The sequence below is a fragment of the Pavona decussata genome, unplaced genomic scaffold (assembly GCF_977016875.1).
Source record: "Pavona decussata unplaced genomic scaffold, jaPavDecu1.1 SCAFFOLD_71, whole genome shotgun sequence".
In the NCBI taxonomy this organism is placed as follows: domain Eukaryota; kingdom Metazoa; phylum Cnidaria; class Anthozoa; order Scleractinia; family Agariciidae; genus Pavona; species Pavona decussata.
In genome coordinates, this window is record NW_028145490.1 from 1,005,932 (window position 1) to 1,032,684 (window position 26,753).

The following is a 26,753-nucleotide window of genomic DNA, read 5'->3' on the forward strand; positions in this document are numbered from 1 at the left end:
ACTTCGATATGTTTTGTCACGGAAATACAATTAAGTATCGACAATTGGATTTCTGTGATTTCTGTATGAGAGCATACACCCATCCCTGTCCGCCATCTTCTACCTTCGTTCGATTCTTTCATGTGGAGACGTGCTGATATTTTTGGTTAACCGTGTCGGTCTTAGGCGCTTGAAGTGCTTGTCTCTACCCATCTACTATCGTGGTTAAGACTTTGCTTCATAGTGTACATTGCCCCTTCCCTTCAAGTGTTATGAATTGCCAACAGCGAACATCAGCGGGTAGTGGGAGAGGGGTGGTTATTCTAGAAAGAATATGATGAAAATCATGAATACCTACCATTCCAACCAAGGGGAAGGGGGTGGGGAGATTGGACTTTTGGCACGTTGGATCTCCGCCCAAAGAGATCCATTTTATATGGACCTCTGCATTCAAACGTTTTTGGGTATTTTGCTTCATGCTACAGTATTAAATAGGGTAAGTTCCGTGTGTGAGCACCCCTGCATGCCACGCAACTTAGCTTCATGTTCATTTTTTGCATGTCATCATGTGACATCACATGAGCCCAAATAATCGGCATGTGCTGGTATTTTCCAAACAGGCAAATTCTTCGTAAGCATAAGTTGCCACAAATGCCGATTAATCCGCCTGTTTTATAGCATAAACAACTAGGCCATACTAGGATTTCGTCCAAAATATCTAGACTTTACATCCATAACCCATACACGCGCTACTCTCGCTCACTGGACAAAATTTAAACTCGAACGAACGAGTATCAGATTATGTACCTTGCACAGGTCGGTATCTGTCGCTGGAAAAAAAAACAAGACAAAGCAACAAAGTTGCATGTTTTCCGAGTCTTAACTTTTTAAATCCAATCATACAAAGTACAAAAGTCGTGTAAGCTAATCAACTTGCATTCATGCTTCACCCACAATTCACACCACTGGAGATAAAGTATTCGTGTTACACAAATTAGTCGCAGAGTTATGAAATAAATCCCTCCAACCTCTTTCTGGCTTGCAAGGGTATTGAATCGCAATTTACCTTGGCTGAAATATTGTCTTAAACAAATTCTCAGTTGCCCTAATAGCAATTCAATTCCCAGCATAACTATTCATTTTTTTGAAAATCTTCCTTTTCTTCCATTATACCAACCGAACGACAGCCGAGCAGGCAAAGCAGGCATCGAAGCTTTGTTTCTTGTGGAATGGAAACAACTAGCCCCGATACTCTCGAAGGGTGGGTGACCGCGCAGGCTAGCTACCTACCTCCGGCCAGATCTTCAATCCGGCACGCGTCAAACCAATCGAGCCTTGTGCCTTCACATCGTCAGTGTTGGTTGTAAACAACAAGTGGAAAAGTAAATGATGTTAACACCCAAAGCAGGTGTAAGACTGAGCGGTTCAGGAGCATCAATGAAAGTGATCTTTATTGAGAGATCTTTATCAAAATTACAGCTTCCGTTACACCTGATCAGAAGCACGCGATGAACGTTATCTCCCATCCGGTCTTAATTTATAACTTGCGCAACAAAACCTCGAAAATGCTGTAAACAACTGCTTAGTCTTTCCATCCCTCAAGCAGCTGACGGAGATTATCCATGCATATTTCCGTTAACGAACGCCTTAAAGTCTTCGGATAATTACTGGGTTTATGCGGGTGTGCCGCGCTGAAAGCTGGACCGTTCCAGAATTTCCGAGTATTTAATTGTGAGAGTGTTGAGGTAAACATGCAATATGAGTGGCAGAAAAATTGAACACATGCAGTTCTTTGACGTATTTTACTAATTTTGATACTTCGTCCTAGAAGAACATAACTTCACGTGGATTTAGCAGTATGTGGGTGTATCCACTTATATTACATAGAGTTCTCGATCTCTGTGACAAACAATTGACCCGGCGACTCGACCTATCACTCAACACTAACTCAAAAGAATATGCCAACATCAATTTTGAGCGTATTAAAAATCGTTTATTTATTTTACCAACTGAAAATATAAAGGTGGTCATTATATTTTAATAAAGTTTATTTAATTTATTTATTATAGACCCAGGATGGATCGTAAAAACTCCTCTCCCTTCAAAAGACATCTGAATAGGACAGAAATTTAGCACGGGAGCAATACTCGATCCTGGTTGTGCCAAGTTTTTTTTTTCAAATCTCAGTCCCATAAAAAAAATGCATGTTTCTCGAAACATTTTAATAATCATCGCAGACCAGGCATATTTTTACAAATTAATAAAGTCCGGCCTTCAACAACTTGTTCCGCGGAAACTGAAGTAAAATATCAATTGACCCTTTTTCAATCTTACCTGGCCGGTTTCTATTTGAATTCTCACTATTCCGCTTGTTTTTTTTGTTTTTGTCTATTAATCGTTTGGAGATTTTTTTTTATTCCTTCGTATGAAGTTCTGTTTACGCCGTCTGCTGATTTTTGGTCAGTTGGCCAGTAAAACAAAAACAGCCAAAAAAAATTGTTCGAAAAAAGTACATGGCGACCATCAAACTCGACAAACTGCAATAGCATCAGACAAACCAAAATGATCGATTTCGTCGCTTGTAGGTACGACCTTCTTTGAAAAATCTTATTTGTTAATTAATACATAATACGTAACGGAATCGTTACGGCTTCCTTTCCAAGAACTCTTCCAATGTCCGCTTTACTGCATTTGAATATTCGTTTTTTCCGGTCGGGTGCAGGACCCTAAAGGCGAAAAATATTGAGAACCCGTGACAGAAAAGTATTTCATATTTTTTACAATGTAAGTATCATTTTTCCGTCATTTATGCCTTTAATACTTTACTGTATTTCCGATACTTTCACTTTCACTACACCTTTTAACATGTTATTTTTTCCACAATTTAATTTTCGATCTTGGCACCTTCTTGACAGCTGACGAATTTCTATTCCATTGTAGCCCCCAAAATATTGCTAAAGCAAACAAAGTATTAAAAGGGTGCTAACAGGCGCTTTTCAAAGCCTAAACCCGCCTTATTTTGGCCTGGAAAAATCCTTTTGGAGAGCTTACGTTCCTGTGGAAAGACATAGGATACTTCGGAATTTCACTGTATTTTTTTTCTTACAAACTGATTTTCAGTTTGTGTCAGTTTTGATCAATTTATCCAGGCAGCGGCCTGAGCCTTCAATAAGCGTCGACCAATCACGAAGCGAGTTGCCGGTCATCTGATCACAAAGTCAACACAAGACGATTCGTTTCGGCAAGAAAAACATGGCGGTGAATTTGATGACTCGTTTGTTTTTTAAGTAGAATTGTTAACGTTGTAGAGACGAACGACGGACAAAATGGGTTGACTTGTACGATGCAATATACGGTTTGGTTAACTAGACCAGAATGGATAAGCATGATCGCTTTATCGGTGAGATTTTCGTTTGTGAATTTGTGCCTTTGAAATGGTTGCGACTTGTTTTCATACAAGCGTTATGTTTTTCCATATTTCTTATTTGTCTTCAAAATGTTCAAAGCTTAGTCTTGTTTATGTAGCTTTATTGAAAACATCTAACCCTGAAGCAATCTTTTAATCTACATTGTTTTGGTAGGCTTTTACAGTTCTCAAGCGTCGTGTATGTTTTTTTTGGTGCGACGCATTGAAGTTGTTTTCACGTTTCTCAACAGCTATCAACCAAACTCTACCAGGACTAGAAGACTTTCTCAAAGTGGTCCTAGGTAGCGAGCCATTGAGCGAAGAAGCGAACAGACAACGAATTGAATTTCTTAGAAGGTTGGAAAGCGTTTCGAGACCGCCAACACTTCCCCCAAGACCTGCAAATTTGAGCGAACTTTATCGAGCTCGTGTTCAACAACAAAACGAAGCAAGCCAATCCGGAAGCCTCGCGCAAGACGAAGATAATCTTTATAAAAACGACAGATCGTCCGATCCAGTTGAATTTGCTTCACAGCAACGCGAATTGTCCAGAGCTGCGAATTTTTACAAAACATATGCTCCACAAACGGTGGTGTTGGGCGAGAAAGGAAGCAAAAATGGAGGCTTGTATTTTCCAAGGTCGGGCAACACGACATTTTCAAGGGTAAGTTTTTGAAATGCAGTTTTCTTGAAGTTTTTAATCTGTTTGTCGTTTTATGGCTTCATACATTTATTTGTTTTGAATTCACTTTAACTGTACGTGACTAAATTTATTACTCAGAGTAATACAAGCATTCCCTGCGGCGAATTGAACACAGAAATAAAATTTTGCATACATGCATTCAAAATTGACCTTCTTTCCTCAAACACGTACTTCTAAATTAGACATACTGTGCACGGTGTGAAAATCGTGGGATTTTTGCCCGTACGTTCATTTTAGACTTATTTGACCTAGTGTGCAAAGCCTTTCGATCAATTTTCTATTCAGATCTAATGCTTGGAATTTAGCTTGATAAAGTTGTCGCGTGAACTCGTGTAGATTTCAATGCTGATAATACAAGTTCACTATGAGATTAATGTAGAAGTTCTTTGGTGTGCCACGTTGAGATCTGATCTCTTTGAATGAATTTTCTTTTTGATGTTGAAACTCTATTTAAATTCTGCGGTGTTTAAAATAGAATTCAGTCATAACTTTTCTTCTGTAGGAACAATGGATCTTTTGTGTTGTGTTAAGCATTAATATGCTAAATTATCGAATGTGAAGGTTGTTTAACGCAGTTATCGAACCATGATAATTTCAATTTCAGTAAGATATTACACCTAAAATGCTACTGATCCTTATAATAATGATGATCACAGAAATCTACTTTGTCAACTGTTTAGATTTAATTTTAAATCATTGTTCATTAAATTGTTCAAAGGCAAGGAGGCATTGAAGAATTTTAAGGGTCAATATTTTCAGGTTTCTCAAAATCTTCTCAGGTTTGCCATTCAATTTGCCGGGTCAGGAAGCCAGTTTTGCTGGGTGTTTGACCCTATCTGGGACATTTTATTTTTTTAGCTTTTCCCTGCAGTGAAATGAAATTGCATTTATTCACTGTTTTTTATTTGTTATTTTTTTAGGTGTTTCTTAATTTGTGATCATTTTCTTGTAACATATATTTAACAGTTACCTATAGAAAACGCATTGTGATATTGGAAAATTGTATCTTTCAAATCTGGCTTCAGTTGAGCCAACAACTCCAACTCCCTTTCATTGTAAGATTTCAAGCAGATTTCTCTGTTTCAAGATCATTGTCTCCATGCAACACTAGAATTGTCTTAATTTTGTGGATTATTATATTTACCGCAGATTATCTAAAAGCTACAGAGATAAGAGATTTTGAAATTCCTAAGGTCTTGTTACCAGAGAGAGTTCAAGAACCTCCCAAAAAACTACACATAGTTTTTTAAACTGTTTCACCCGATCTTTGGAATGGACCAGTAGTAATAGTTCCCTGCAGTTTGCATGTTAATTGTCAGTACCAAGGTTAAACTTTGTTCTCAGAAATATTCTACAGTGTGCATATTTGTGGGTTTGATTGCATTGTCAAGTCTCAAGTGTGTGACATTAGAGTGTTGAAAAATCTTTGCAAATGTTCTTGTGAGACTGGTAGTTACTATGCAAATTAAGTTGAAGTACCCTTTGTTTCCTTGTCATAAGACAGTAGACCCTTCTGTGTTGTTTTTGAGAGTGCACGTTACAGCGCATCAAGGTTCTGCCTGTTGTTAGCATTTAAAATATTCACCACTTGCTGTACTTCAGCCTACTGTCATTTTGAATTTATTTCATTATTTTATTCTGACAACCCTATCCTGGGTACAAGCTACAGTATTTTTTAGACCTGTTGTGTTAAGGTTTTAAATTTATACATGTACCGTAATAACGTTACTTAATTTTGTAATAATATTATTATTTTCAAGTTAACCTCCATCAGTACAATTATATACATGTAGCTAGTAAGAAGACGTTCTCACTTTCGTTTTCTCAATTAGTAATGTTTGGGTCTTATAGTATTGTTACTCTTGTCACTGTCTGTTGACCTTTTAGGGTGTAATTGTCATTCTGACAGGTCACCTCTTGAATGTAGCACCTCAAACGCAACTAATTTGTGGAGTTTTCTAGTAGCCCATTGACTAATGCATTTATAAAATCTACTTTGTTCAAACCCTTGCAGAGAATGACTAGATCAAATAATTTTTCTGATTCAAAGCTTATTAGCTTCTTGTTAGAGCTGTTTGACTACAAAAACATTTTCCTGTTAATAGACAATATGGTGCCACAAAATTGTTTTTGAAATGAGTTTATCCCACAGTGCCTTCAAGAGGCCCGCACACAGAATGCTTAACATTGCTACATATATTGGGGCCATCTTTCGAGATCACACTTAAAATTAATGGCATTCTTATTTCAAAAATCTGTAGTATACAGTTTTACAGCATTTACATGTATGTTTGTTCTTTTATAAATTCTCTGTTTGGGAACCTATTATTTTAATTTGGAAACTTTAGTAAGGATATAAATAATCACAAGATTTGTTATAATGGTCAACAAATGAGCTAAAATACACCAGCCTTGTCAGCAAAAGCTGAGTTGGGTCAAAGGAATCTGATTTAGAGCTTTCAGTAACAGTAGATCAGGCTATAGGTATTGCCAAGGATGGGAAAGAGTGTCTGAATCTTTTGTTGATGCATTGTAGCGCTATACTGCCACAGCAGCAATGGAGTGATTGGATGATAATTTAACCTGAGGTTGATGTGTAATCCAATGTAGATTTTCCCCTGATTACAGATCATCAGCATGCTGTAACCATGGGTTCAAGTTGGCATAGATAGATTTATAGTTTTGTTGTCATAGAACAATGAAGTTGCAAAGAAGGAGGTTCCGTTCGTTTTTGACAAGGAAGGAGATTCAGCTCAAACAATTGAACAGCTAGCCATCTAACTTGATAATTTTATTGCTAATCTTAAGAAGATTTTGAATATTGACATCTATTGATGACTTACTCCTTGCCTACTAAAGTGGTTTTAAATTCTACCAGTTTTCTCAGCAGTGGGCTTATTAATAGGAAGACTCTTAAAACCAACTTCTTGGTGTCAAGGTACAATACTGCTTTCATTTAAAAAATACTGCATTTAAGATGATGGAGATTCCTACCTGGAGTCAATTAATGTTGGAAAAGGATAGTCTGTTGTTTTAATAAATGCACATATATTGGAATAAGGATGGTCATTGCTAAGAGATTTCTGTAGGTGATAATAGCATTATCGCGCAATAAATTATCACTGACATTTAAATTCCTTGAACACAATTTTTGCTGTATAGTTTATCTGTATGGGCTCTATTTGCCTTTTTATTTGCAAAACAAATGCTCAATACTTTTGGTCTTGCTTTAGTGTCATTATAGAATCACATTCTCCATGTTCCTTGGTCTTTGCCAAATTTTGTTTTTTGTAGATGATCATAAAACAGTTATACTTTGCTAGAACTAGGTTTAGATGTCGCTGCTTTAGAGGACAAGTGCTTTGCCTTCAATGCAAAAGGTTTGGGTTCAATTTCCAAGAGTGCAAAAGTCTTTTTCCATTTTTTCTTTATTCAGCTGACAATTCTTTGTTTGACTTATCATTTAGGCAGTTCACTACTTTGCATCGGAAAAAATCATCTTGGAGCTCCATTGCAAAGTTAGAAAGATTTTGAGCTTTTGTATTCGTCAGTTCAGAGGTCACAGCACCTTTTAGTCAAATATCCTTTATGTGTAGCTTTTGTGCAAAAACCATTGATAATCTGCAATTTTAAAGAGTATAATGCAGTTATGAAGCTGTGCACTAATCTGGGAGAGTGAATTTGCACCAAGAGGTTAAAGCTACAGTCTTGAACAACACAAATTGAGACAGCAGGAAATGTGCACAACCTATTCTTGACATTTCCCTGAACGAAAACACTAATAAGCTGTTCTAATTTCTGGGTGTTTTGTGCTCTTTTGCTTTAGTTAAAGCCGTGGGACATTTCTTCAAGTGAATGCGGTATTTTTTGTGTTTATAGACTAGAGAAAATTGAGGGACAGTATATTTTGTCCTGGTCCACTAAGAATTCAAGGAAACTGGCCCAACTGATGACCAAGCACAGGAGTTAATTTTTAATCCTGTGATTTTGGTTTCTTTGAAGGCATGTTTAGTAAGGCATAAAGAATTAAGTTTCTTGGATGCACTCTACACAAGATGCCCAGGTGCCTAAGATGTTTAACAGGAGTGAAACAATCCTTCACAATGCTGCTGAATCGTGATACAAACATTTTAGTTAATTTTTTGATCTATTTCCACCATTTCTGATTCAATATTAATAATAATAAAACTTACTTGACTGGCTAAAACATTTCCAGCCTCCAATCAATGTTCTGGTTTTAAGAGATCTTGAAGCATGTGCTTACAAAAATGGTGAAACTTAAGGACCTACTGTCAACTTTTCAGGTACTTGTTTGGAGGTATTTTAGTTTCAGAGACGCCAACAAAAATACTGCTACTTACAAAGCACCATGAACTTAGCAATGCACTTGAAGTGGAAGCACAACATTTTGCTTTCCGTAGCTTCAAATTCTTCAGCCAAACAAAACAAACAAAGCTTGTGTTGATGCGTGCATTGAATCGAATATAACCAAATCATGACCAGTGTGTCATGATACAATATCGTATCAAGGTGAAGCTGAATTAATTTGTACTGGGTAAACCTTGGCACACAGTATGCTCAAAAGTGAGTTAGACTTACTACCCTACGTTCGAGACAAGTCAATCTTGAGAGATGCAATTCATGTCTGAAACTAGACATTGAAAGCCAAGAAGCTCTCTCTAGATTTTGGCTGCATTTTTTTGTTAGGTACAACAAAAGCTTGGCTCAGACCCCAATTTTACAGGCAACTTTTTTGAGTTCATCTACTGACATAACTTAAAGAAGTTCCAGTATAAAAGAGGCCTGGCCAGGCCATTCTCACCTTCAGTTGTCAATCAACCATCAGAGTGTAAACAACTGACAAACATCATGTGTTTTTTTCTGTGACCATTACTGATAAAATTGTTTTCAATTGGTTTTCAGAATAAACCCTGTTAACCAGATTAGAAACCCAGGTCTTATGCTATTGCAGTGTATTATGAAATTTTAAGGCACATTTTCTTCAGAGGATGTTTGAGTTGCCAACTTGCTACAACTGAAAAGCATCTCAATTTCCCTTTCACAAACAAAGGTGTGAAAGGAAGGAGGAGCTTGCCCTTTTATAACAGGACTTCTTGTTAAATCAAAGTTGTAAACGTATGTACCACTGTTCCATTTTCCAGAACAATATTCGAGATTCTATACAGAGTTCAAGCAGTGCTGAAGATGACATCTATGAACATCTTAGTTTGAAGAGTGTGTCTCCTTGTGAACCCATCACACCACATGATGGAGAAACTGACATTAAAAATGAAGACTCATTTGTGTTTCCAAGTCCTCCTAAGACTCCGCTGGAACATAGTGGTACTGGTATTTACGTGGGAGCTCGGCCTGGCAGTTTCAGGGCATCTGCGGGCAAAGGAAAGCTTCCAACAGGATGGTAAGTGAAACTCAATTTTGATATGTATTCACACACTGTGCATGTACATATGGTTCAGGGTAGTGTTTCAGTGTCTGTGGTCAGAAGCAGGGTGTGTTTTTAGAGGCATGATGGTGTAGAGGACTTAGTTTTGAAGGTCTGGTGAGTTTAGGCTTGGGCTCTGTTGTATTGTTTTGTTGGACAAAAATCTTACTCAGTTGTAGGCTTTTACCTACAGTGTACATTTGCCAATAATTATTAAGACATGGGAGTCATGAAACTATGTCTTGTTTTAAGATTTTCAATGCAATTAACACTGGCTATGGTTTCCATACTCTCTTCTGGAAAAAGCCAAGCCCAGTTGAATTGAAGGGCTGGGAGCATAACCGACTTATGTCGAATTTCAGCCCGTTTTTCGATGTAGCTCAGATTTGTGCAAACTTTTGTATGTGAACCGCAATTCGATTGAAAACCATTGTCCAGTATTTTTTCACGCCGCTTTGTGTTTCGTATTAATGCCATTGAGAAATTTTACCATCTTGTAAAGATATCTCGGTAACATTATAGACACTGGATGACCAAAAGGACAATGCATTGAGGATTAAATACTTGTATTCAATATACACTCGTTGTCTTTGAAACACGGCACACGAAAGCGGTGTTTTTCGCGGGAGCAACGAAAAGAATGCTGCCACGCTTTTATTTGATTCTATTACAAACTACTACGTACGTGACAGGAATGTCCGAAATGTAAACAGTTACATCCTCCAAGAGAAAATGTGTCCATTTCCTGGCGTAAAATCCAGCGTTGTCCCGTTTGTCGACATATCACTCTTCATAACGCAAAATACTAGCATTCTTCACGATTAACAGGAAGACATGTAGCCATTTCAACGATTAACAACGATTAACGGCAGTTCTATTAAAAGGTAAAGACTATCTATTCTTTTTTACGAGCAGTCGGTGTTAACCGTTGAAAATCTGTGTAATCGTACTTTTATTGAATCATTGCCTTGAAATTGTCAAGTTAATCGTTACATACGGAATTTCAAGCCTGGCAAACCACAACTAAGGCTTGCAAAACACCTTGCACATGGCGGGATTTGTCTCTGATGCTGCCGCGGGATTTGATAATCGAATTGAAAAATTCATCACGGTACAGTCATCACTACCAAGGAGGGATTCTTTGGACAACATTTCCACCAGTTCCTGTGAACTGCATTCCTCAATTTCATAACTTTTCAAAAGATCCATAGATGTCGGTGCGTTTACAAACTTCACCAAACAAAAGCGAAACCAACTAGCCAGTACGATACGCAAGTTGTTCATCCCGACTTCCTTGATCTATTTTGGGCTTGTTACAACCCACAAAAGCAAACCATGATATCATCTCAAACGTTACTTATAGCAACAACAACTGGTGCGACTAAACACGGCTCGTGGACAGTGGAATCTTTTAGCCTACCGATAATTTGGAAAACGAGTCTGACGTGGACAAAACCTATCAAAAATTTGCCTTCCAAGCGCGTTCACTTGTAGACAAGCAAACTACCAAATACCCCTCCCCCTCCCCCTCCCCCTGACTCAATGTTGTCTTTTGGGTCACGAACAGTTTCCTGGCAAGCATCACTTCCCACATCAACATTGCATAAGGGGGAAGGGGGAAGGGAGAAGTAACTGTTGTAGAATTATGAAGGGAGAAACAGTAAGTGAGTGGTTTTTTGGCTGTCTGTGTTCGGTTCTCATTGCATAGGGGAGGGGGGGGGGTGTGGGAGGGAGAAGTAAGCAAGTGGTTTTTGTTCTGTTCGTGTTTGGTTTTCTCAAGGAGTTTTGTCCACGATTGTTAAACCGCGAAATGTTTTCCAAACCAGGGAGAGCCAAAATTCGGACAAATCCGTGCGAAATCGAAAGCCGCGCTAAAATTCGACACAAGTCGGTTATGCCCTCAGACCTTCAATTAATGGTACCAAGAAAGTGTAAGTGAATCCTGGAAAATGCTGAGGGTAACCTCTGACTTTGACAAGTAGTAATAAGCTACTTAATGCTTTAGTGGCTGGCTTAATTTAAAATAGCTTCAGTGATGTAGAATTGGCCTGCATGTGACTTTACATGTACCTCACAATATTTCATAAGGTTCTGTTATCGTTTAATAACGCGCTCATTTTCTCCCAGGTTCAAGAGAGAAGCCAAAGTCTATGAAGAAGTATTTGTGTCAAACTTGCGAGAGCCAGTAATTAAAGGCTATCTGAAAGATATTAAGGCGAACAAGCGACGCTGGTGTGTTTTACAAGGTAATCGCCTCCACATCTTCAAAACCCAAGAAGATCCTGCAATCATGATCATTGAACTGCTGGGTTGCGACATTGGTGTGGACGATAAGAAAAAGATCAGCTACAGTTTTAGACTGACGCCAAAGGAGGGACCAGGTGTGTCTCTAGCAATAGAAGATGGACAGGATCTGTCGCCATGGATGAGTGCAATTATGGCTGCAGTAGTACGGCGTGGGAGCACTGACCGTCCAACCAGTCCTCTTGATGGTGCTTATACTTTAGAGCAGGCTAGATTGGAGAAGATGCATGGCACAGAAGTAGACGGTGAAGGAGAAAAGGAAGATGAAGAAATGGAGAACTATTATGAATCCCCTGTGGATTATTCTGCTGTAAGTTGTTGGGAAAGGGTGCTCTTGATTTTAATTTTGAAGTAGACATTGAGATTTTTTAAATGTGTGGAATTTGTTGCAATATTTGAAAGTGTTTCAGCTTCTGTATTAACTAAAAATAGACTGGAAAGTTTTTATCAGAAGATTCAAAAATTAATGTACTTTGAATGGCCTCTGCCTATAACAACTGACAATGTGGTTGGTATCAGAAAGTGATGATCATTCAATCAAATTTTGGTTGTTTATCGGTTTTTTAGTATCAATCAGTAATATATTGGTATTAGTTTTGTTTGACTGATGTTGAATTACATATACATTAGTCATCAATTTTGTCAATTGATCAGGCCCAGGATGCATGTTTACTCAATGTAGTTTAAGGAAAAAGCTAAAAGCCAAAAATCTCATATTCTGTCACAATGTTTTTCTAGAGTGGAACACCTGTTGCTCACAGTACTCCCACACAAATGGAGGCCGAGGATGAGAAGGACGAGGGTTACAATGCACCCCTCCCACCCCTTCCAATCATTGATGATTACTCATCTTCAGAAAGCAGCTCAGATGAAGATGAAAGCATAGAGAAGAAAGGACCATCCAAGACAGCAGTATCAAAGGAGAAAATTGATGACATTGATGGCATTCCTGTTGATTTGCTGGCAGAACTATCGGCTGTGAAGCACAGTGTAGCCAGCAGAACAAACAAAAGCCAAGATTCTATCTGCGAAGATGGATCAACCAATGACCATTCTCTAGACTTCACAGACAGTCATAGCGAACACAGTGGTAATATTAGCAATAGGCATAGCTATAGTGAACCTTTAGCCAGCGATGATACGGGAAGTTCTGATTTACCTAAAGATGACAAGACAGACACCTCACGAAAGAGGACTTCCACAGTTCTTAGTCAGAGTGTTAGTATGGACTCAGTTTGTTCAGACACGGAGGAAACTAGAAGCCGTTCTCTTACCTCCGAGACCAATGTTACAACCAAAAGTTTAAGTCCGAAGATAAAGAGAAGAAGAAAGCTTGTTCCAGCTGAAGCAGAACTTCAGTTTCTTCAGGATCCTGCTGCAATGCACAGTGGAATTTTGTATCAGAAGCGAAGGTTGGGAGTGTGGTCAAAACGCTACTGCAAGATCATTGACAGCAAATTCAAGTGTTACCGGTGAGTCGTTAGTCTTAAGCTCTAAAGTTTTTATCGGAAACTCTGATGCTACATGAGTGACAACATCCTTGACAATCAGAAGAATACTTAACTAAACCTAAACTTTAGTCAAACATAACAAAAATAAGAAAAGTTGAAGATAAGGTTTTTTTCAGTTTGAGAGCTCAAAGCTAATAAGTTATTTGTGAGTCTGTGAGTTTAATTACATGTAATCATTTGATGATTTACTAAAAACGTTTCAGGCACCGCTAGGTGAATACATTTTCCAGATGTTATGCATTGAAACAGAACACACAGACACATGGTGTCAATCAGTCTCCACATACTTCACTTTAAAAAAAGAGCTTGTTATGTTTTTAGTAAATTCCCAAAAATCTTATTATCTTTGAGGTCTCAAAGTAAAAACTTAAAAACAGACTTTTCTTATTTATTTATTTATTATTATTATTATTATTATTATTATTATTATTATTATTATTATTATTATTATTATTATTATTATTATTATTATTATTATTATTTTACTTTTTTTTATGGTTTACCACGGTAAACTTATAAGCATACTTGACTGCAGGGCAAAGGAAGGGGGGCAGCAATTTGAAGAGGTCCACAGGAAATGAAAAGGCAATAACAGTTATCCTGAACAAAGAAAACAAATAGTAAAACAGAGCCACTTGTTATATATGAGGTCATCATGTCACAGTTTAGTCAAAATGCTGCAACAGTCAGTCCTGTTGACAATTACTTACTAGGTTGCATTGGGGTGCATTGAACAGTCACTTCTTAAAAGGAGACCATAAAAAATTCAATTTTTTTTTTCAAACCAGAGATGTATGGATCTCTTTTTCATGTTAATCTTCCTTTCTTTCAAATACCTTTTAATTTTCTTTGATATGTTGTCAAGGCAGCTGAACCTGTATCTTTGTATTAAATGCTCAACCTGTATTACACAGTTCTGAAGCCATTCTGCAATAGTGACCACTTAAGAGAGGTTCAACTTCAAATTTTGTGACTCTTTTTGAACAGAAATCCAGCTGACCAGAGACCTTTCCTAGACTTTCCAATCCTTGGCTATGACATAAGTTTGATGGACAACAAAGACTCTAAGAAAAGCTACTGTATCAAGATCTCACATCCCAGCCATGAAACTCATTACTTTGCCACAGACTCACGTGTCTCAATTGAGCGCTGGATTGAAGTGTTGTCTTTGGCAGCGACAGGAAGGTTAGATGTCATTGCACCTTATCCTCCATACTTTTGTGCCGAGCAGTCAGGAGATGAGTTGAAAAGCAGATCACGGGAATCTTTATTGAGCAGTGAGGTGAGTTTGGACATCTGTTGAACATTGTCTTTGGTTTCAATGACATCATCAAGTGGTTTGTGCTTAAGTTTGTGGCTATGGGACTATGTACTTAAAATAAAAATCATGAACATTCTCAAGAATCCCCACCAGTAAGATGTTAATCATTTGAAGTTTTGCAAAACATCAGGAGTTTGAATTTTACACTACCAAACACAAGTCCAGCCAGTGGCAAATTGGAGGAGTGTAACAGACTTCAAGATTACCATTCCAGTGTACTGCTAAACCACACCACCTGCTCCTTTGTTTGGTGAAATTCACCACTAGCTGGGCCTTAGTGTTACAGCTTTAAACAAAACGTACTGTAATACAATGGCATGAGATTTTGTCAGGCTGCCTGATTTTATGTCTTTTGATAATGATGGATGCTTCAGTCATGAAGTAATATATCAAGCACGAGACACAGTGTTTCATCACATATCAAACACTGAGAAGAGAGTTGAAAATACGACGCATAGCGGAGTATTTTTGACAAACTTCAAGGTTTTTGATATTGTGATGAAACACAGTGAGAAGTGTTTGATATAACTTCTCAAACAAACCGATTTTGAAGGAGAAATTAAGGATGCAAAAACGAGGAGTTTTTCATCAGATATCCAAATATGTCCCGGTGCATGATTTCCTTTGTCCTTGGCTTTTGAATAATTAATGAGTTTGAGAAAGACATTTCAAAACTGTTGTCAGCATTCATATTTTCTCTTTCTATTCTCCTAACAGGGAAGGCTTTCTGATGATGACAGTGCAGATACCCTGGATGATTTAGATGCTCCCCCTGAAAAAGACAGCAGTCTCAAGAGATTACAAACAACAGAAGAGCAAAGCATTTTTCCTGCTGATGAGAGCAACACAGTCGTTTCAAGTGATACAAGGTTTGTGTTATGAGTTTTCTCAGTAATTTAGGTACATATTTTATTTTCCCATCTAGAATCAGCTGCCTCCAAGATGTTTTTTACAACGCCCACTTCTAAATATGATGTTATTTCAACAGTGTCTGTTTTCTCCTGTTATTTCATACCATAAAGTTTTTCACAGTACCTGGACAAATGACAGAAACCATTACTATTTCTACTCTGAAGGTTAATGGTAAATTTAGTTAAGAACCTATTCCTAAGGTACTTTCAGCTCAAAGCACTTTAATTTTTCTTCTCTGTATTTTTGGGGGAGGAGTGTTTGCCTAGTCAAAAGAGATTCTGCAAAATTAAAAGACAACAGGAGTTTGGTTTCGAGGAACCATTAGCCAGTGAGAGTTGACTGTACAATGTTTCCTCTGCTGGGGTTTATCTATTTTATTGTTTTGTCTTCTAGTACATTTTGTTGATTGTAATGATAACCGTAAACTTAATCATCAGTTCTTGACACAAACATGTGATTGATTTTCCAGCTCAGTCCAAACTCAAACAAGTCCTCCGGAAAGGGTAGTTCAACAGCTTCTGGCAGGTGTGGTCAGAGAAAGAGTGCACAAGAAAAGGAAAGAGAAACCAAGCGACAAAGAAGGAACAAGTAAGAACAGTACTGTTGTTGATAAATCTGAGATCATTGTAAAGTGCCGCAATCACCATCATATTACCCACGGCTTACTTATGTTTGGCCTCATAGCTCAGTTGGTAGAGCAACAGGCAATCGAATCTGAAGGTTGTGGGTTCGATTCTTGCCAAGGTCAAAGACTTTCCTTTCTCTCATGCTAACGCCCAGTGGGAAATATTAATGGGTTCATTTAGCACTACAACTTCTACTGCGGAGTTAATTCTCTGACATAATTACAATAAAAGATAATTATGGCGAGCATGGTGTGGTAGATTCTTACGAGGGAAGTGGGCAGGTGACATCAGGCCATTTTCCATAACAACCTTACTAAGAGAGTTGCTTTTCCATCCTACTCTGTCATCCTTCTCTGTTTCAACTAGAGTCACAACAAACAGTAACATGGCAGCAAAAGAGGTGAATTTTCACCAACGTGAATTTTCTTGATATTTTAATAACTTCTTCTCAGTACTTCATAGGAAAAGTATGGGGACAAGATAGGATAATTTGTTCTTTGATATTAGGGGTTAAAGGGTTAATGGTGATTTCTGTTGTTTTGTATGGTGCAGCTGTGTCCCAGAGTTGTTTTCCACAAGTTCATGTTGCAATCTGTGATTAATGGGTGCTAGTCTAGAAATCTGGATTCCTGTCTTCCTCTTAAAATTATGAACTTGATAACTTCAAACTTTCAGTTAAATTTCCCATCTGATTAACTTTTTTTTTTTTTTTTTTTTTTTTTTTTTTTTTTTTTCATACATATGGAAAGCACTGTTTAAATGTTTCTGTTTCTCACCAATCATTATTGATTTCAGAGACCCCATCTACCATGAGCCCACCTCACAGCATGTTTATCGGCGAGTCAGCTGATGGGCAGGCCAAACCTGAACCCATGGAACAGGAAAGCACGCCACCTACTCAAGGAACCACTAAGGTCAGTTGATGTCCTCTTTGGTACACTGTAAGGCAAATAAACTTAGGTGCCATTTACACAACTCACTTCATTCTGGAATGAGTTTCTTCCTGGGACATGTTTCATTCTGGTGCCTGGTCTTCACTATCCCTCCTCAATTTGACAGTGTCAGACATGCTTACAGAGCGGCCTTTTCTGAGTGATTAAAGCCAGATATTAAGATGGCCTTCAACACAATGAAAAAGGAGAAGCAAACAAGCAAGTCCCCCCCCCCCCCCCCGCCCCCAGGCTCTCAAGATCGTATTGCTTCCAAAATCGCTCTAGAAAATTTGACAAGTTCTCTTTGAGAAGACTGAGAAAACAAACAGCACCACAGGAGAGTACTGTTCGGTTGCTTTCACTTGAATGATCACACTTTAGGATTAAATTCATAGCTTTAAAAGTATGAACTATCTCGTACGGCGTAACAAACAGCGTCACAGAAAATGCTGCTCAGTAGCTTTCATTTGAATGGTCATCCACGTTAGAACCGCCTTGTACCAGTATAATAAGTATTACTACGGAAAAGTACTGCTCAGTAGCTTTCATTCTAATGGTCACACTTAAGAATTTCATTCACAGGCCCTTAAGTTAGAACCACCTTGTACAGGGTAATAAGGAGTACCACAGGAAAGTGCAGCTCAGTAGCCTAGTTCAGGACCGCAGGCAGCTGCGTGGCCAGCGGTATTCTCATGCGGTTTAGGCGGGCACCTTTGCACGTGCTCGGAATTTTACTCTGCTCAGCGTTTCGTGGTGTTGTTGGTTTATCATCTTTTGTAGGGCTTTTCTTTCCCTCCCATCCTGGCAGTGTTAGTTTGATATCGTTTGGGGTTGGGACTGGGGTTAGTATTGTGCTTAGGGTTGGGGTTGGTTCTATGTCTTATCAGTTACAGTGTGACGGGTACTAAGGCTGGGTTGCGGGTGGGGCTCATGGCTGGGTTGTGGGTTGGGCAGGCTTATGGGGTGTTCTACCTACCTGGGTTTGGGTTGGTGGCATCAGCCCCCTGTCTCCTGGACACCCAACCTCCATTTGCGACATAGGCGTTAATGATTAACATCTCTACTTCAGCAGGAGGGAAGTGAAGATTCTTTATCGAAGAAGGACAGACGCTGGACGGATAACTTGAAGAAGAAGAAGCTTACTCGAGTGCAGTCATATGACCACAGGTTACGAGGGCATATAGCAACATCCTTTGCTACAGAGGGTGCTAAAAACAAGCATCAGAGTATGAGAAGAAAGAACTCACAGACTATTTCTCATCTGTTAACTTTGTTTGACAAAGAGGGCCGCTTTTGTGGCTATCTCACGGAAGTGAAGTGTAATAAGTTTGGCACGACGCATCTGCGGAGGTGGTGTGTCGTGAAAAATGGAGTTTTGATTCTTTACAACAGCGAGAGCGAGGAGACACCGCAGGGAAAGCTTTCATTAGTGGATATGTGGCTCACGGATAAGAGCGACGAGAGCCGAAATAAGTTCGCTTTTTCGCTGGAGGATAAGGAGGGCAGTGAAACGATCTTACAAACGACAGTCAAAGAGGACTATCAGAAGTGGATAGGAGTGTTGGAGGTGTTCACAGAGCTTCGAGTGGAGAGGCCAGCGCCTGAGGTTGCAGATCCGCTCGTAAAATCGGAATCTAACGCTAGCGAATTGGGGGAAGGAAACTTTGAACGAGGCACATTACGATCGAAGAGTGCGCGCGCAGCGACGAAACTCAAGGACGAGATTTATGCGCTGGCTCCCGGCAAGGTTAGGACTTCACTTAGGATGAAACTCTCGCAAAGAGTGAATGTGCGAGATATATTCCGGAAAACGCACAGTTCTTATGATTTAGAAGGTTCACCGACTGACGGGCCATCATCGGCGCTTCCGGACACAGAGGTTAATACGTTAGCGGTGTTCGGTGGTCTGTTAACACAGGTAGAACCGAACGCATCCTCGGCCAATGGGAGATCACGGTGGTGTACAATCAAGAACAAGGAAATGTTGGTGTTTTCGGATACCAGAGCAGCTGATCCTCTTCAGAAAATTCCCTTAGCAGACTCAGTGTTCAGTGATTTGAGCGAGAGTGAAGGGAATGTGAACAGGTTTCAAGTCCGTCACGGCAACGAGAAAACTGTGTTCGATACTCAGGATAAATACGATCTTAATCGGTGGCTCCGAATGCTGGCATCTGTCAACGAGCATCGAAACTCGAGCGATGACGAACGGCCGAAGTGTGTTGGTCGGCTCACTTCGCCGACGTTTACGAAGAAGAAGATGCTTCATCGACGAACTCGGAGCGAGGCGTTGCAAGAAGAGGAAGACAAACCTACTACAACAACAACGAAGTGGCAAACGAAAACAAGAGAAAGTTCCACCAGCTCATCCACTGATAGACTAATGAGCGGATATGTACAGGAAGTACGTGAAGCTCATGGAGGTCGAACTCTATCGCGCCGGTGGTGTGTAGCGACCAGCGAGAAGTTTATCGTGTATGATAACCAGAACTCGAAGAAGGCGTCGTTTGAGTGGGAATTGTCTGAAATGGAGGTTCAAGACCAAAGCGACATGGATGCAGGGACGTTTGGATTTTGCGTCCGGCGCGGCGAGGACAAGCTTTGTTTTAAAGTGATTGATGAGGACTCTATTCGGCATTGGCTGAGTGTTTTGGTAAGGTATTGTCGCAACACGGTCCCTGCAAGCGAGACGCTGCTTAAACCTCCGAGTAAATGGAGGTCAACCAGCAGTGAAGAACGACGGCGCTCTGCCAGCGATAACGATCTTAAACTCGCAAAGAGCGCCGAGAAAGAAACGAACGTTCTCGAAGTGCTAAGCGAGGGGAGAGCGAGCGGAAAAAAGCTCATACGAAGAGCAACCGAAGACTCAACGTTCTTCCGAAAGTTCAACCGCACGGAAATATTCAAAGCGCCGTGGCGAGCGTCCTCAGAGAAGCTAGAGGTGAAGATGCGGGAACGCTCAGGGCGGTCGGCTGCCAATAGGGCGTACAAGAGATTCTCTAGCGGAAGTCTGTTTGACAGCGAGGGAAAATTCTCCGGTCATCTTATGGAACTGATCTTCAGTGAATTGTACAGTAGTCAGGTGAGACGGTGGTGCTTACAAAAGGATGATCATTTGTACGTGTACGAAAACGAAGCCTCTGAGAATCTCGTTAAGGTTATACCCCTCTTTGATGCCAAAGTCGTGGATACCAGTAACCTTGAAGCCTGTTTTTATCGATTTAGAATCGATTACGGCGACAGTAAAGCCGTGTATTTTGGTGCGTTAACCCGCACGGATTTGGAGAAGTGGACAACTGTCATTTCCGTGAAAATCGCTGTACTTCAGGACCGCAGTGAGCGGCAGCTCAGACGAAGCCGAACGCTGAGTTCAGAGAAAAGCACTGATGACGTTTCAGGTACGATTTTTTAGAATGGCTGTAACAAGATTGTGTGACGCACACCTTTCATACCTTTGCTTGTGTTACCCTGTCTACAATGTTGTCATTTCCCATTTAAGGCGGTGTTACACTGCAATCTGCACTGTAATGTTGTAGCCCCATATATTACACAGAGCTAAACAACTTGTCGCGGCCAAAATCATAGGCAAGTGGAGACTGGATTCCCTCGAGTGGGTGGGTGGGTATGTCTACGTTTTTACTACCTAAATCATTGAAATAGCCAAAAAACATGCTGGTGTAATTGTTGCAGCAACTTGGGCTCCCAGTGCTTGCGTTAGACCGCCCCACGTTTTACCGCGGCTAACATCCCATCTTCATACAACTCCAACTTAGTGGATTATAATAATAATAATAATAATAATAATAATAATAATAATAATAATAATAATAATAATAATAATAATAATAATATTAATATTAATAATAATAATAATCTTTCATTAGGAAGCCTCCATCACGTAACGTGGTTTTCAGAAAGGTCCTATAAAGAATAAATATACAAAAGGTTAAAAAATACAAAATATAAGACAAAGTTACAAACTGATAAAAACAGCAATTCAAACTAGAAGCCGAAACTACAAAGATATCATCAATGGGGTTAAAAACTTCAAATTGATAAAAAAATGATCAAAGCAAAGATGCTAAAACTACAAAAATTCTTACCGATAGGGTTAATTAAAAAATCTGGCAAACACGTTTCGCTTAAAAGTAGATTCAGTGATCCGTTTCACAAAGCACAATTTAAGAAGCAACATCGCCTTTAAACTTGCCAGAGGTCGACTGCTTAAACCAAATCGCGGAACCAAAATGGCACGCCGTATCTAAAACAAGAAGTTCCGCTATAAAAGAGCAAGCCCTTCCTTCATTTCACACCTTTGTGGACGTGAGATGAAAATTTAGACGCTGTTCAGTCGTGACAAGTTATTGACCCAAGCGTCCTCTAAAAATATGCCTCAAAATTTTATAACATCACCACGGCAATGTTAGATTTCAAGTTCTTATTTGTTGAACAAGGGTTATTGTGAAAACTAAGCCAATTTTATCGGTAAAAGCCGAAGAAAAAGACACATGTTGTTTGTCAATTGTTTACGCTCTGATGGTTGATTGCCAACTGAAAGTGAGAATGGTCTGGCCAGGCCCCTTTTATACGGGAACTTCCTGTTTAACCGGTCGCTCTTGCAAATTTGATTTATTTTGTTTAACGTTGTCAACATATCTACTGGATCGACTAAGGGCTGCGACTACTACAAAAAATCATTCGGGTAAATGCGAAATGATAAAGGATGAAATCAAACTGGATCGGAATGTATTAAAGAAACTCTCGACTGACTGAGTAACTTACATCCATGGTTATCAGTAACGAGCACGAGCAGAGGCTCAAAATTGGTTTTGCCTCCTTTTTGTTTGTTTTAGACTATGGGCTCCAAGATGATTTTTACTTATCGAGTAACTAAAGAACTAAGGTATTTTTTTTTGTTTTCCAATTCGTTCACAGCATCCAGTGAAAGTGACGTTGCCTCGCCAGACCACCATCCCTCCAAACATCTCACGGTCGACTCCACCTCTCTCCACTCTCCTGTCTCCATCTGGTCACGTGACAGTGTCTTCATACGGGGTAACAGCACAGAGGAGGAAACAAGTATTGCCGAGTCAACAGGTTTGAAACCTGTTGATGAATCCAGCTCCTCTGCTACAGAATCAAAAGATGAACGATCTGAGATTAACGAAAGCGAAGAAAATGCTAGTGAAAGAACGGTTTCAGAATCTCAGAGTACCGATAGCAACGTGAAAAGGGTGAATAGGCTTTCGAGTATTGAGGATTTAAGTCACATTTACGAGAATTTCCTTGCCTTCGCTTCGGCGATGGCTGAAAAGAGCCCAAAATTCCAGGAGCAGCTTTATCACGTTTACGAGAATGTCACGCAAGCGTTTGACTCTCGATCTCAGGGGACCACAATGAAGGAAGGAGAAGTTGCCGAAAAACGTGCTTCAACTGCCCAAGAAACCACCGTGCAGAATGAGCTAGGAAGCCCTTCGATGGAAATGAATTCAGAGTTTGAGAAAATCAGTTTGCGGGAAAAAGAAGATCGATATAGCACGTATAGGTATTCAGGAATCTGCGGTGAATCAGAACTCGAGAAACTCGACGAAGTCTTCATTGAAAGGGAACATAGTTGTATTCAGAATACATTGGCTGAAGACGAGAATGAAAACAATCCTGAGGATGGCTTGTTGAGCAGCACTTTTTCGGGCGAGTCTAGTCGCGCTCTAGCCACCGATTCGTCAACACTTGAAGGAGAATTGTCGGAAGCTTCGAGCGGTAGCAAGGAAGACGTTCTGAATAACATTGTAGCTGGAGTAAATAAGACAGAAACAGGGACAAGCTGCGAGAAATACCACGAGATTGAAGAAGTTGAAGTCGTAGAGAATGACGGTGAAGTTTCTGGCGACTCTAGTCTAGGAAACGAGTCACAAGCTACCGATGTTGTTGAATCCAGTAGTCAGACATCACCCCAAGATGAAGATGCTCGAGAAAATCAAGTTGAAGTTAGTACTGCTGTTCAGGTCGCACCTTTTCTCGTCCATGCTGAACATGTTAGTGCTGTAGAAACAGAAGGTAGTTCGTTTTATCTTGTTCAAGAAGTAAATGACCAGGTTTGGGGAGAGATCGAGAGTGATGAGATGCGGGAGCCTGTTATTGAGACAAACCTACAGATGTCAACAACAGCTGAGTCTGTTAATGATCGGGATTCTTCGGCTTCAGTCGTTTTCGCGTTGGGTGCAGACGAAGACGACGACGAAGGTATAGCCGCAGATGTTGAAGTACAGGAACCCATTCTTGAGGGAATTCACGTTGATGCTCGTGACGATTCCAACATCCCAAGTGATGATGATGGTGTTGGGAAACAAGACGTCTCCTGCGTGGATCAACCATGTTTCGCTGTAGTGCAAGAAGCAAGCCTCCTTAACACCGACGACGCAGTTCGTGTTGGCAGTGATTGCCAGGAACAATCTGGCCTTTGCGCAGCGGAATCGTCTGAGACGTCTGTCCCGCCTACCTCCATCTCTCTGGGACACGTCGAAGCACACTGTGAGCAGACTGTCCTGTCAGCGGTTTCCGAATCTGAGCACTCCCAGGAGTCGGAAGGACAAGACTTAAAAATGTGTAACACAACCGAGCTAACTGGCAGGGACAAACCAGTCTTGACTGATGTATCTAGACAAAGGGATTCTAACTCAGAAACTGAGGTTTTGGAGAGCTATCCAGAAGGAAGTCGTTCAGAGTTTAGTCAGGATGAAGAAAACCCTGTGGACTCTTCACTCAGTGTTGATGTTGAAGCTGATGAGAATATTAATTCATGTTCTCTTCACAATACTTTCGTGGAGACTGAATCTCTAGAAGCACATTTATCCCCAGAGGGAGATGCTGAAGAAGCAGCAAAAACCCCAGAACATGGCACCACAAAATATTCTTCAGACGAGGAGTATTTAACGCCTGAAGGTACACTAGATCTTTCAGAAGGAAACAGTAACGATACTGATAGAGACTTAACTGAACCAAACAGCCCGGAGAGTACACCTGAAAACAATCATGGACTTAATTGCGAAAGAAGTGAGGCAAGTACGGGCGAAGCTGTACAAATTGTTCAGTCAGAAAGCGGCGATGAAACTGCTCCAACACTCGAAGAATGCGATGACTCGCGGCAAAAGGAGTGCGTCACTGCTACAGAGCCAGCATCAGATAGCGACAATACCAACTTACAAAGCGATTCCTTTAACACTTGGAGTGACAGTTCAAACTTGGAGGAGCTGACAAGAAGTCAAATGGATATCTTGAAAGCTGTCACGGCTGCGTTTGAGGAGATTCTTGAACTGCATGGTGACGAAAGTGACACAGATGATACCAAGCTGTGAGCTTGTGGATCTGTGTTCATTAGTGTCGAACAGGCACTTTTTCCAGCGTGTAACAACATCCAGTTTATGACTTGCTTATCTATGACGTGAAACAACAAAGCGCGGTTGTTCAAAGCCCAAGTGAATCGATCAGGTCAATCAAAATAAACAAACAACCCAGTGGACCTTTGAATGTTGGTTTAGAAGCTCCTCGAGTTGTTTCTAACCAATCACAGTTGAACCAAACACGAATTATGAAGACACTGAACTGACAACCATTTTAAAGCTAATCTAGGATCAAACTTCAACTTCGAATTCATGTTTATAGTTACCATTTATTCCTGAAAGTAATTAAGGTACTTTTTTTTTTAAACATTTTATAGTCGAATTTTGCCCTAAGAGAAAAAAAAACTCATCGAGAGGGCTAACTTCAACAGTTAGCATACTGCCAAAATTTGAACCAAAAATTTTCTTTTGAATTAGAGAAACAAGAATCTTGGTTGACGTGTAAACTGGGCTTTACTGAAAACTGGATTTTGCTGCAGGCTGGTCGTGAGAGCAATAATATACATATTTCCGTAAGTTGTTTATCACACACGTTACTCGAACAAGTTATCATCTGCTTAAGAAATATTGTGTACAAATTGGGATTCCGAGATACTTTAGGATTTTTTCCAGGCATAACTTTGAAAACGTGGCTTCAGACAACCCGGAAATGTCAACAATGCTCTCCTTCAATACGTGTTTCCTTAGTGAATGCCACTGATCGATGAGGAATTTGTTTGAGAAGGCAAACTTACCCACTCTTACACGGCATTATAAATAGCACAACGGGAAAGAAGTGCAATAATTTTTTTAATCCACAGACTCAAAAGGTAGACCCACTCAGACCCACTATCAACAGAGTGATAAACAGTATCTCAGGAAAGTACTGCACAATAGCTTTTATGTCGGCAATACTTTAGGATTTCATCCACAGACGCGACAAAATGGACCCACTTCGAACAGCACAAGAAACAGTAGCCCCCCCTCCCCCTTCCCCCTCTCCCCCCCCCCCAGCACCCCATTTCGTAGCCCAATAGGAGACTAGAATTGAGTAGAATCAGTTCCCCTCCCATCCCAGCTGCTCTCTCAAAGACCCTTTGTCAAATTTACTCAGCAGGGTTGCCTGTGGACGTGGCTCATCCTTACCCTAATTTTTCCATAGTCGATTGTTCCAAACGCTTAGAGGAAATATTCCCACGGTTGAACGTTAGAATACCATATTGTTCTTAGTTGCTAAAACTCCTGTTACAATGTTATGAAAATTATAATGCTATTTGTTAAGACTTTTTAGGCCAATGTTACCCAATTCAAATTCAAAGCAGCTTTATTACATGATTCAGTGTAAGCACAGTTTAATAGGCATTTTCATTAGTAGTTGTAGCTAGCTAGAAAGTAGATATTTTATTTTAAAATCATTGGGATAATTATTTTGAAATCAGATTGTCACATTACGCGATCGTTCCGCTTTGAAATGATTAATGAATATAATATAATAATCATCAGTCGATGAATGTTTAAGTTAAAATTTATTGAAAATACTGCTGTTAATTTGTAAGAATGCAACCGTGGCATTTCATCGGTTCAAACATTCATGACGCGAAGAGAAAAATTTAAGAAACTTATAAATTTAATTTAAGAGAATGTAGTTTAGTTTTATTTAAGTTTCAAAGGGAAAGTGCTACCTCGCAAATAGGAGGATGCACACTTTCGTCAGTGAAATATACGTTCGTAAAGAAGTTACAGATGTCTTATTCACTCTTGTTTCAAATTTATTCACGATGAGTAAATTGAACCAATGCAGTTCAATTCTGCTCATCTTGTACTAGGCGTCTTCAATCTGTTCGGTCAGTGGTTATCAAAAGCAATGTTTAGAGTAACCATGGCAACCTGTTGATGTAATATATGCTGTACAGTTAAATATGTTTTAAATAATGTCATAAGAAGGAGATAGGATGTCCATCAAAGACAATAAAAACAAGTCAAAAATTCTGGTGTGAATTGACTTCATGTGCGCTCCCATAAGAGACAACCTCATACCCAGAGTCCTCGGGCTCTTTGGCCAGTGGCTAGTAGCCAGGGGAGACCTTGGAGTACTGGAAGTTTTTCACCGCAGGATTTCTGCGGTAAAACAACGGTTGTTACTAGAATGGATACTTCAAAACAAGATTGGACACCTCATGATATTTACACAACAGAACTATTATTTCAAAATTGACAGTAAAAGAAATTTGCCCGCGTAG

At 39.8% G+C, this 26,753-nt stretch overlaps 1 protein-coding gene across 3 annotated transcripts; it reads left to right on the forward strand.

Moving 5' to 3' along the window:
- The first annotated feature begins 3,212 nt into the window (after positions 1-3,212).
- Positions 3,213-26,502, forward strand: LOC146477211 (uncharacterized). 3 transcript variants are annotated; one of them, XR_014865406.1, is made up of 12 exons: positions 3,213-3,379; positions 3,637-4,049; positions 9,251-9,507; positions 11,659-12,145; positions 12,574-13,307; positions 14,334-14,628; positions 15,385-15,536; positions 16,049-16,167; positions 17,001-17,119; positions 18,207-20,532; positions 22,070-24,824; positions 24,891-26,502. XR_014865406.1 is itself a non-coding variant. In XM_085113656.1 (11 exons), the coding sequence occupies exons 1-11, from the start codon at positions 3,355-3,357 to the stop codon at positions 24,487-24,489; spliced, it is 7,347 nt and encodes a 2,448-aa protein (XP_084969782.1). In that variant the 5' UTR covers positions 3,213-3,354; the 3' UTR covers positions 24,490-26,502. The 3 variants fall into 3 exon arrangements, 2 of the variants coding, with proteins under 2 accessions (XP_084969782.1, XP_084969783.1); XM_085113656.1 differs by having other exon boundaries at positions 22,070-26,502; XM_085113657.1 differs by having other exon boundaries at positions 18,210-20,532; positions 22,070-26,502.
- Positions 26,503-26,753: the final 251 nt, after the last annotated feature.